This window comes from Chanodichthys erythropterus, chromosome 9 (genome assembly GCF_024489055.1).
Source record: "Chanodichthys erythropterus isolate Z2021 chromosome 9, ASM2448905v1, whole genome shotgun sequence".
Classification (NCBI taxonomy): Eukaryota; Metazoa; Chordata; class Actinopteri; order Cypriniformes; family Xenocyprididae; genus Chanodichthys; species Chanodichthys erythropterus.
Window position 1 is genome coordinate 5,891,789 of NC_090229.1, and position 12,988 is coordinate 5,904,776.

Here is a 12,988-nt window from a genome sequence, read left to right on the forward strand (position 1 = left end):
TTTGGAACTGGATTAACCGATTCATTTGACTCAAAAGAATGATTCGCTGATGGATCATGAGATCACTACTTCTCTCATTAACACTTTAGTCAGGATTTTCAGTGAGGACTTTAAGTTTCAGTTTGTTTCCCACACAAAGCTATATGAACAAGAAGTCACTGTTATGGTGTTTTGCAATTTTTTATGGCTCCAGTCCTCATTTTATATATTCAACTGCATGGGTGAACTTTCTACCCAACTGAAGTACTTTAAGATTTTAGTACAGCACGATAAAGCAGAATTGATCAGTAGCAATGGATTTTTGTTTGTATCATTTTTTCATTTAGAGAACAAAACAATCACAAGGACATGCATGCATCACTCAGTTCATCTTTAGCTTACCTTACTTGACACAGTAATCTTTTTATCAGATCATTTTATGTATAGTTATATGTTGATTTCATACTGTGAAAAATGAACATAGAGAACAGTATTCTTTTAAAGCAACAGTCTAGTTTCTCTACCATAGAGACTGTTCATGGAGCCAGTGTGTAATTATGGTTATAGAAGAAACCTTAAGGGGAATTTATTTAAATAAAGTTACTCTTGCCTATTGAGCTTTTTCGGTTGCTTCAAGGTAAGGGTATATATTTGCTTTTATTTTTAATTAAAGTACATGAACTAATCAAGGAAAATCAATTGACATTGGCATATTTTAAGAATGCCAAATACAGTTCTAGAAAAACAATTTGCATAGTAATCACATTAATGTAACATGAAGAGAAGGTAAATAATATTCTGACTTGAAGCAACACATGTAAGTTCATAATTTCCTCCTACGTACCAAATTTAATTCAGTAAACATTAACTATGTAATTTTATAACCTACTTTATGCAAACTGTGTAGCGGGACTAATTAAGTATTTACTAATCCTTGTAAGCAAGTTATCATCAGTTTTCGACTAAATGCAAAATGCCAGACTAGGATCAGAACTGACCGAATCATGGCTTATCCCTTCTTTCTCTTTGTGTTTAATGCAGGATCCCTGGTGAGATCCCGTTGGCTGATGATCCCCCTGCTTGTGCAGGCCTGGCTATTGGCTTCCCAAGGCAGAGTCCGAGAGAAACCATGTCCCCGAAGCTGCCGCTGCGATGGCAAAATAGTGTATTGTGAGTCAAATGCCTTCCGTGATGTGCCAAAGAATGTTTCCGTAGGATGCCAGGGCCTCTCTCTACGGTACAACAGCTTGGTGAACCTCAGGGCTGGTCAGTTTGCCAGCCTTAGTCAGTTGGTCTGGCTGTACCTAGACCACAACTACATCAATGCAGTGGACAAACAAGCTTTTCAGGGTGTTCGAAGACTAAAGGAGTTGATTCTCAGCTCCAACAAGATCACACATTTGGAAAACAGCACGTTCCACTCGATCCCCAATTTACGCAATCTGGACCTCTCCTACAACAAACTTCAAGTCCTGCAGCCGAATCAGTTCCAAGGCTTGCGCAAACTTTTGAGTCTCCACGTCAGATCGAATTCCCTAAAGACAGTTCCCATGCGAGTGTTTCAGGATTGTCGAAACCTAGAGTTCCTTGATTTGGGCTACAATCGACTGCGAAGTCTTACACGTAACGCATTTGCGGGACTTCTCAAACTGACCGAATTACACTTGGAGCACAACCAATTCTCAAAGATCAATTTTTCTCATTTCCCAAGGCTGAACAACCTCCGTGCTTTGTATCTGCAGTGGAATCGTATAAAGTCAATAACCCAGGGAATTACATGGACATGGACCTCTTTGCAAAAGCTGGATCTCTCTGGGAATGACCTGCAAGTGTTGGATTCAAGCATCTTCCAGTGTCTCCCTAACTTGCAGACTCTTAATCTGGATTCCAATAAGCTAAGCAATGTGTCTCAAGAGGCCATATCAGCTTGGATCTCTCTTACTACCATCAGTCTTGCGGGAAACATTTGGGAATGCAGCCCCAGCTTATGCCCCCTTGTAGCCTGGCTAAGGAACTTCAAGGGGAACAAGGAAACCACAATGATTTGTGCTGGACCAAAGGAAGTTCAAGGTGAGAAAGTCATAGAGGCGGTTGACACACATGGTATCTGTAAGACAACCCCCACCACTTACCTACCGATCTCCTCTACTGTAAGCTCCCCATCCAAACCTGGACGCTTCCCCCTGCCCACCATGTTCAGGGTGAATGAGAAAATAACTCGCAACAACCCTGTTGCACCTTCCCCGACTACTGCCTCCCCACCGATCCCTGAGCAGGACTTTGAGCATGTTTCGTTCCACAAGATAATAGCCGGCAGCGTTGCCCTCTTCTTATCCGTGGCCATGATCTTGCTAGTGATCTACGTCTCCTGGAAGCGTTATCCCAGCAGCATGAAGCAACTGCAGCAGCATTCCATGGTGAGAAAACGCCGGAAAAAGGCACGGGAGACAGAGCGAACCCTCAGCTCCCCACTTCAGGAATATTATGTGGACTACAAACCCACAAACTCTGAGACCATGGACGTACTGGTCAATGGGACAGGACCCTGTACCTACACCATCTCCGGCTCCCGAGAATGTGAGGTATGATCCGTCGCCCTCCTAAAACCCATTACCACTGCGGGGAACAAGAGGTAAATGTCCAGTCGATGTGAGGCAAAAAAAAAATGTGTTGTCTCCCCCCTTTTCTGCTGCTAGCTGTTCCCCTCTAATGGGTAGGAAACATGGGTCAGTGCATGGCAACTTGAGTCATATGTTTTCAGGCTTGTAATCAAAGTTTTGTTTACTTCTTTTACCTCAGGTATAGTAAGCTCTAACATCCTCGAGCCAAAAACACCTTGTTATATATCAAACAGCAGCACTGGTTTGGGGAATTTTTACTCTCTACTGGCTTAAAGAAAAATATGGAATGCTGCTTTTTTGAAATACACCACTGATTGGCTACAGAAAAATGATGTAGTTACAAATACTGGATCAAGTCTCTGTGCATTGTTCCTTTCCTATCCTCTGTGTGTTTTTACATTATTATCAACATGCAACACCCCAGGCAAATGGCTGCTGAGTCAAATGAATTGTGGTGGCCTGCTTGTTTAAAGGAAAGAGAGCGAAAAAAGACATTGATGAAATGTGAGAGCTAATATATTGGTCTGGTTCCTAGATAAATATTTGCCTCATTTTGGATTCAAGGTAGCAGTGACCAGATTAATGAAGTGTTCGAGAGATTTTCCTTAATCATGCACTTTGTCAGACAAATCACCATTTCAGGACGTAATTAAAGGTACACATCGCTGATCCTTGTACGTAATCCACCACATGGCTACTAGTGGCTGCTGAACATGTGTCTCGCAATTGCATCCCACAATTTGTGCAGTGTCATAGGTTCTCCCCATGTACAGACATGGAGGAGCTTGAGAAAATAAGTGTAAAGCCTTTTGCTGTGAAATAGCTCAGGGGAGTCAAAGTACACATACGATACATATTACATTTCTATTCTAGCCATAATACAGCAAAAGCAAAGGCAATCTTCATGGTAGAAATAAATTCACTGTCTACAGGTCTAATTATGCATGGCTTTCATCAAAGGTCATCTTGAGTGTCGTCTCCATCACATTGCCAGAAATGTTAGAACAAGGGTGAGATCCGTTGGGTGTCGAATTTATGGAACGGACATCATTTCATCTTGGATTGTTGATTCAGTGGATTGTAGGTAAATTCACATGGCAGTTAAATTCCCATTGTAAGTAATGAGCAAGCCCAAGGGATGCATTTCAACAGCTCTAAAATATGATAAAGCTGGTTTCCTTTCAGTTTTGCACAGGAAGTAATAACAAGGACTATGTCCTGTGAAACAAAGGTCAGATGAGATAATTGTCGACGTGATTTAATGAAATTCACAAATGGATGGAATTTACAAGTGTTTGACTAAGAGGATTAGTGATTTGTTTGGAAGTGCTATGGTGATTGTCTTTGCTTTTGCACCAGTAAAAGGTAATATTTCATTTTAGTGGTTTATTCTGAAGGTGCCGTGCTTTTCCACTTGTGTATTGTTGCTGTGTTGATCCATTTGCTTTATGGTCTTTTTGTTGTTAGCGTCCATCATGTCCTTTGCCCCCTTTGTTGCTCCTGTTAATGTGTTGGTCTGCCTTTTGACAATTGTGAAGATGTTTTTTTGTCCATAAATGAAAACTGTAGAACTTAAGTAACACTTACCACTAATGAGTAACACAGTGATATTGGGTGATTTTGTGTGCATTACCTTTTGTGAAGCATGTGTTTTCCCTATTGCTATGAACCCAAAAGAGAAAACATAAAATTTAACGTACAGTATTATGTATTCTACATAATGCTAGGCTACCTATAATTACGTTTTTTTTTTTTTTTTTATCACTGATTTTAATGCACAGCATTGGAAGAGTAAACCAGAATCATAGATGCATAGAGTTTAAGTGCTGAGACTTTTTTTTTTTTGTGGAGCGTAGCATGCTAAACATAGCAGAAAACTTAGCAACGCACTTTTAATCTATTTTTATCTTATATACAGTAGGCTTTTATGAAGCTCCAAAGTGAATTACTCACCCATTGTTTGAAATAAGTTGTCCTATATTCAGTGATAGATGCACAAACATTTCTGACTGAATGCTGATGACTTTAGTACTTAGCTACAGTTTGAGGTACATTAATATTGGGATGCAAATTTGTACCTCCTTAATCTGGAATATTTGGTTGTCCTTGTTCTCTGTGAATATATCTTCAACTACAAGGTTTTATAGTCTGTCTAACTCTCCATCTCTCTCTTTAATCGTGCACTTGCTCTCCTTCTTGAGTTAGATGAGTCCCTGGCAGCTTTTTGTTGACAAGGCAGAACCACAGGAAGTCCAGGCAGTTGGCCATTACTGAAGCCCCTTGTTGTGAGCAGTCAGCCTGCCCATATTTACAGCAAGAAGGACGGTGATTCTATCTCAGAAAATTGGAAGTGTCAAAGAGCGAGATCAGAGACATAAAACTACGGCTGTCAGAAAGCAATTTTTATCGAACGGTGATAACCTGTGACCTCCTGTGACCGTGGTCAGTGGCATTACTCACACGCACAGATACACAGAAGAGAAGAGGTGTAGAATAAGACTGAGTTTGCACATTGCGCTGACAATATTGTGTGATTGATGACTGGAGTCTCTTCTAAACTCACAGGTATATCTGTTTGAATGGACAGAGAATAACAGATGAAGGATGAAGGCTCTTATTCCATTTTGAAACGAATGCTTTGCACAGTCAATATTTGGAAATATGATTTATGTCTTTTGTAAATGTATTGTTTTATATTTCAGTTGTAGTTTAGCACAAATGAGGAGCTTGATAGCCCCTGGTCACTATATGCAGAAAAAGCAACCTACATTCTGCCTGAAATCTTTTATGTTCCAAGGAAGAAAGCCAAAAAAAGTCATACAGAATTGATACGACATGAGAGTGTGTAAAAGAGTGATTTTTTTTTTTTTTTTTCGGGAGCAATTTCTTTGCAGAAATGCTGTGAATCCCTTTGACATTTCTGGTAATGATGTAAGTTTCATATGCGACTAACTAGTAACTTCAAGTCCACTATGATAATTTTTCAGATCAAAAAATGTGATGATGAAAAAAGGAATAGTTTGATTTTACAACTTCCTATCTGTCATTGCAGATGTATTAATGAGCAATTTGTTGTATGTAATGCCGCTGTGAATTCCCTGCCTAATCATTGTGACCATGTTTTGGCGTTTCTCCAGAAGCAGAGATACTGTAAAAAGCCAGTGGGCTTTGGCAGCATTGTTTCAGCGTATTAAAATGAACAACAGCTTCCCTGAAACTACAAATGTCCTCTTTAGCAGAACAGGGCCCTCCCAGAGCTCTCTGTTGGGTCAGCTCCTTTTGCTCCAAATGGCGAAGCCTTCGTCCTTGAGTTCTGGACGGCTTCCCGGTGTTTTCTGGCCCATGCAGCGGTGCTTCACCTTTTTCCACAGCAACTGTCCCGGGTAACCCAACCTTACTCCATGGGCTGCGTTTCTTGTTTTACACAAACACAGCGCTGGGACTTAGAGATTTGTGGGTGTGTTTGTGTGGTTGTGCATATCTTTTTCAAGGACTTTTGCTATGAATATTTAGTCTGAATGTGACTCTAGAGTGATAATATCTCTGTTCCAAGAACAACCTGAGCTTTTTACTTTTAGGCCAACATAGGCATATTCCTGACAAGAAGGATAGTCTATATCAGGGGTCTCCATCCAAACTCGATTCCTGGAGGGCCACTGTCCTGCAGAGTTAACTCCAACCCCAGTTAAACACACCAGCTAATCAAGGTCTAATTATGCATATTAGGAACTACTAGGCAGGTGTGTTGAGGCAAGTTGGAGCTAAACTCTGCAGGACAGTGGCTCTCCAGGACTGAGTTTGGAGACCCTTAGTCTAGATTATCTATTGTTTAAATGGTTCTTATTATTTTCAATGCTGCTTAATATTTTTGTGAAAACAGCAATACTTTTTTTTTCAGGATTCGCTGATGAATAGAAAGTTTAAAAGAACAGCATTTATTTGAGATATAAATCTATCAATCATTGATAATACTACACAAAAAATGCTGGGTTGAAAATGGACAAACCCAACGATTGGGTTGTTTTAACCCAGCAGTTGGGTCAAACCAGCTTGGTAGTTTTATGTAACTCAACTATTGTTTAGAAATTACTGTATTGTTTGCTTAAAATGAACCCAAAATATGTTGGAAATTAACATTTATTAATTTGTTTAATAAATTAACATTTAGGTTTAATGAATAATAATTAAACAAACATTTGCTTATTAATAAATGTTCACCTTTTGATTATTATTGTTGCCTGTAGTAATTATGTGTCTGATTTGTAACTTCTAACCTATTTTGAGTTAATTTTAAGCTAGACATATAGGAATTTTTAAACAATAAATAACTGCTGGGTTAAAACAACCCAAACCCATTTTTTAACATTCTCAGCTTGGGTTGTTTTTTTTTTTTTAGTGTGTAGGAACCGTTATTAATATTTGAGTAATGTCATCTAAAAATCTTTTTTATTTGTGTGTGCTACGCTTGGAGTATTACTTTGTTAGATTAGCGACATGCTAATTCCAAACTCTATTGAAATGAATAGTTAGATGTGTGACCTGTGCATTTCATGTCTTTAATTTCACTGTAGTACAATGTTTCAAATTAGACATTTATTAGGTTCCAGTTAAGTTAGACATCTGCCTGAGTAGGCAGCAGACAGCAGGACAACTCACGAGGTTTTGGAGCAGAGCTGGTGTGTATTTATAATAAAAGTGATATTCTCAGGGAAGAGATGGCATATGAATGCATAAAGAGTATGTTCGCTCATTTGGCATCTGGGATGCTGTGCTAAATGAACATATGTCTGCTACAAACAGTCCTTTATGAACAAGAAGTGAGTGATAATGCTGCAGTAGAAAAGTTAGAAGGAAGCATCTGAACAGATGTCTTAAATTTCACAAACTTTAAATGTACAAATCTAGGCCGCAAGGTAACAAAATATAACCTGGAGGCAATGCAGCTTTAGTTGTTATAGTGTCTTGTTTAATGGAACTTGCCAGTGAAGGATGCTAAAGGCTTTCCTGTGGATTGGAAAAACAAATTGCCATGGCATAATTTAGGACTTAGCCACTGACCTTGATTGTAGAAGTAATGCAGGGTACAAGCAGCCATAATGTGTCCTCAGGCTGAATGTGTCTTCATTGATGTTACTGCTAGTCAAGTTGTTGTAATCTAGGGCGGGACTTTGACTGGATTGTGGTTGTGATATTATGTTCATGTTATTCTCTTCCCGTGTGGCCTTGGTTACATCAAGGCATCAAATACAACTGGAGGGAGCTTTCCCATTCGTCTCAATAGCAGTTGTTTAGCTGGCACTACAGTCCTGGACATATTTTATTTTATTTTATTTTATTTTATTTTTAGAATAGCATGTACCAATGAATTGTGTATGATAAGACCAGGAACATTTATTATTAAAGTAAAGTTTGGCCTTTAACAACTCTTGACTATAGAGCAGCTTTAGTGTTTCACTTACTTTTCTACTTTTCTCTTTCTATAGTTTCATAAAGTAAGGAAACAGAGCATTTTATAGCCCTGACCTGACAGGTCAGATAAAATAAAAGTCACTGATGAGTGTTTAAAGCCTAAGCCATAGTGGTGGCTCTCAGGCAAAGTCAGACCTCTAGTGAATTAATGAATTGATAATGAAATCCAATTATACAGTTCCATTCAGCCAAGATTTCGAGACAAAAGGTATCATTCAGAGGGTTGTCGTAAGTCTTGACCCTAGATGGCTGGAACGCTGCTGATACTGTCAGAAAGATGGTTTAACCAGGATGAAAGCACTTAATATTGATTCTAGGTGAATCCATGAGAGATTTCATCATTTATTTGATTCTGGTAGATAGGTTATACTTCAGCAAACTCTGCAGATGTGCCTAATGAAATGAAGCCCTTCTGTTCTCTCCTAGTTTGTTTTCCTTTTTTATTATATAAGTGATTTAAACATAATTATCTCCTCTGAATCTCATAATCCGAAAATGATTTAGATACAATCTAGAAAATACAGTGTTATTTCAACACTTTTGTCACTCTTAAAATTGGCAAGATTTCATTAAATTAGACAAAAAACTGACAAAGATGTTGCAGGATCATTTCTCTTCACTTTTCTTCAACGTTTTGCTTTTTGGTGATTTTTAGTAGCATGAAATCAGCTTTTTTATCAATTTTACTTTCACCTCGAGAATATTCAGTGTAAAAAAAAAAAAAAAAAAAAAGGTTATGATTTTGATGAAATCATATTTTGATGAAAACAAAAACTTTTTTTTTTCCATTGAAAGAACTAGCACTGATGAACTGTTCACAATAAGACAAGAAATGAGAATTAAGAACATAATTGGAGACCATTTTGTTTTCATGTTGACTTTCATCACAATAATGGTATGTTAATGAGTACATGGTTGTGATGTCGCAAATAAGATGGTTTCTGAATTGTTTTTGCAGTACATTTTCAGTAAATGCCCTGGGTGGACTAAAGGAGGGAGCTCTGCATGTAAATAATTAATTCAGTACACATCTACATAGTAGATTGAACTAGTTTATTTCAAAATAGCAAGGGAATCCTCGTTTCCCATTATTTGACCCCCTTTAAAGACCTTTGTTAACGCACAAGGGACAGGAAAAGAAAGTAAATACATCCCCTTTCAATCTCCTTCTCTTCTCTCCCGCGGCCGTCCTGGTTTTGGCAGTGTTTTTGGAGTGTGATAAACAGTGCGAGACACACAGAGACACACACACACAATGTGGTGGAGATGCACCCTTGTCTGTCTGTGCTCTCATTGCCTGGCAGAGACGCACGCAGCTGTGAGGAGGGCATCACCTTCATTGTTGCAGTTGAGTGTAAAAGCTTTGTTTTGGCTGGCCACATGGCTCAGGTGCCTTTATTGAGCGTGGGATTGAATCCAGACCCACAGCTGCATGCGTAACGGGACTCAAGAGCACCTCTTCTGGAACCGATTCGTATTTTTGGCACAGTTTGATGGAAACTAGTTAGGTGTAGTCTGATTAGAGAAAAAAAACTATTCAGCACTAATCTCCTAACTACGCTTCAAGTGCAAAAGAAAATGTCAATTGATCCACGCTTTTGCATTTGGGAAGAAGGTCAATTGGCAAGGTCTGTTCTCTTTAGAGCTTAATGTGTAAATGTGGATTCCTGGACAAAGACTGGATGACGAATCCAGTGCTGTGCAATATTCAGTCATGGTTTGTTAACATTAGTTGTATTAGGAGTCATGACCTTTTTTATTCAGCAAGGATGATCAAGTGACGGTTAAAGACACGTATAATGCTACAAGTAATTTCTAATGTAAAAATGTTGTTTTTTAACATTCTATTCATCAAAGAATCCTGAAAAAAACACTCTTTCCAAAAAAAAAAAAAAAAAATGAAGTGGCACAATTGTTTTCAACATTAATGATATTAGAAAACATTTTTTTTTTTTGAGCAGCAAATCAGCATATTAGAATGATTTCTGAAGGATCATGTGACACTGAAAATTCAGCTTTGATCACAGGAATACATTTTTATTTTAAAACATATTAGATTTGAAAACAGCTATTTTGAACCGTGAAAATATTTCACAATATTGCTGTTTTTACTGTAATTTTGATCAAATAAATATAGCCTTGGCGAACATAAGATACTTATTTCATAAACATTCAAAAAAAATCTTACCAACCCCAAACTTTTGAATGCTTGTGTATGTAGAAAGTGACATTAAATGAGATAAAGAGTTCATGTTAGCTATTTCATTTTCTAAAGTGAATTTATAGAACCATACTGTATATACAGTAGTCTATAGTCTTAACCAAGAAAACATTTTAATTAATGGTACAGAATATAACCAGAGCTACAAATGGTCAAATTAAACTTTTTTTAATAGATTGAAATTTAAGTCATCATTCACTGATTGGCCTTTGCTGCAGCTCTTAAATCAAATATATTTGTTTTCTCAAAAATACCGACTTCGGTACAAACAAAATGTAACAAAATGTAAAAATGTAACAATACCAGGATTTTCCCCAAGTACAGAAGCATTTGAAATCAGGCATATATCAGCGGATCCCTAATATATCCACTGAAAGATGTCTGCTTTCAAACGCTCCCGTGTGTGTAAGCGCTTGGTGAAGAGCGTCACTGATGTTTATTTACAACATGTTTTTGAAGTGTTGTTCATTGTATTCAATCACAGACATATCTGATGAGCTCATGAACACAATGGCCAATCAGAGGTGTTTAAGAATCCGCTCAGCGGTGCTCAAAAACGCTAGGGGGAAAAGCTGGTATCATCACATTTTTAAAATTGGTAATGAAGTTGTCATTTTTGACAACAATATATATAGTACTGGTTTTGGCGTCTTGATGTTATTAGGTTGTAAGAAACTTGAGAACATGTTATTTATCAGCCTGAATTATTTGTTATTATACTCTATATTTCAAAAAAACATATGTACAGGTTAAAGCATGGATTTCCTTTAAATATATATGAGGTGCTGGATCTGGTTTGTTCTGGTACAAATGAAGTCCTGAACCTCTTCACACAAGACATCTTTCTTGGACTCTTTGCTCAAATGCTCTCACATGTCATTTTTCCTCTTATATCAGCACTGCATTCGATTCTCTGCCGTGGTCCACTGAGCTGATTGACAGGAAGGTGATTTCATTTTAATTTAGGGCCCAAACCCCCAGTTGATCCAGTTCTGACCAAAGTAAGTCAACCGTTAACCGTCTCTCGCAAGTCTTGACATGTATTTTCTCTGGCCATGCAGTGTCTTTTAGATTGAATCCGTCAGATAGATTTGAAAGAGAATATGTATGTGTGATAAAGACAACTTGATGACAATATTATTTATTCATGCAGTGATATTCCTATTGAGTAATATTTCATTTTGCTCTCTTATAGAAACATCTCTCTTTGTTGGGTATAAACCTTGAATATGTAAGCAGGAAAAAAGCACATGGATTCAGATATACTCAGATCGGTTTCAGGCCTCATTCATATGAGGAAATAAATCTGATATTAATCGGATACGTGCATTTGCGTCTGCAGGGCAAGCGGACAGATCAGATATTCCCCATCAATGCGAGTCATACTTCATTGAAAAAGTGAGGGTGACGGATGACGTCAACCGCGATCACATGACTCTTTTCATTGGTACAATGAAGGACGAAGGCACAAGCCAATGTTTTGCTGACCTTTAAAGGGTTAGTTCACCCAAAAATGAAAATTCTTTCATTAATTACTCACCCTCATGTCGTTCCACACCCATAAGACCTTCGTTCATCTTCAGAACACAAAATAAGATATTTTTGATGAAATCTGATGGCTCAGTGAGGCCTCCATAGCCATCAAGATAATTAACACTTTCAGAAAGCTACTAAAGACTTATTTAAAACAGTTCAGTGACTACAGCGGTTCATCCTTAATGTTATGAAGCGATGAAAATACTTTATGTGCGGCAAAAAAACAAAATAATGACTTTATTCAACAAATATCTAGTGATGGGCGATTTCAAAACACTGCTTCATGAAGCTTTGAAGCTTTACGAATTTCAAATCACTGGTTCAGAGCATGAATCAAACTGCCAAAGTCACGCCTCCCAGTGGTGAACCATTGAAATTCTGAAACATTATGACGTAATGAAGCCTTGTTTACTGAAATCACATGACTTTGCCAGTTTGATACCTGTTCGATACACGATCCGAACCAGTGAAACAAAAGATTCATAAAGCTTCGAAGCTTCATGAAGCAGTGTTTTGAAATCATCCATCACTAGATATTGCTGAATAAAGTTATTTTGTTTTTTTGGTGATGAACTTTTTAAATAAGTTTAGTAGCTTGTATTTATAAGCTTGTATATCACAATTCTGAGGGGAAAAAAGTCAGAATTACGGAATATAAACTTGCAATTCTGAAGGAAAAAGACAGAATAATGAGTAAATCTCACAATTCTGTTTTTTCCTTCTAAGAAAAAAAGTCTGAGATATAAACTCGAAATTATCTTTTTTTAAATCTTTTATTCTGTGGCTTCCATAGACTGCTACTGCAGAACTGTCATTTTCTGCCACCAGGTAGGCTCCGCCAACAAAAAAACATCATCTTTGTTTGCAAACACATAATAGGTCTATAGTCAATGAATCGAAAGACCTACAGTGTGGCTTTAATGACTTAAGAGCCACATGATTATATCATGAACCATAAAGCAAAAGAAATGTGATAAAAATGTGATAAAGATGTTTCTCAGCAATATTCTAAATTATTTAACATCCAAGCAGCACGGCAACCATCGAAAAGATGCAACATGTTGAGTCTGTTCCAAAGAGTTTTCGGTGAGAATGTGGCCTGTCTATCAATCTTGGCTTTCGTTTGGAAATGCAGCATGGGACCAATGAGTGTTAAACCCTA

The 12,988-nt window shown here is 37.8% G+C and overlaps 1 protein-coding gene across 1 annotated transcript; it reads left to right on the top strand.

The window, feature by feature from the left end:
- Window positions 1-1,046: 1,046 nt before the first annotated feature.
- On the top strand, window positions 1,047-2,567 carry LOC137026219 (leucine-rich repeat transmembrane neuronal protein 4). Its single transcript, XM_067393485.1, has one exon. The coding sequence runs from the start codon at window positions 1,047-1,049 to the stop codon at window positions 2,565-2,567; it is 1,521 nt and encodes a 506-aa protein (XP_067249586.1).
- Window positions 2,568-12,988: the final 10,421 nt, after the last annotated feature.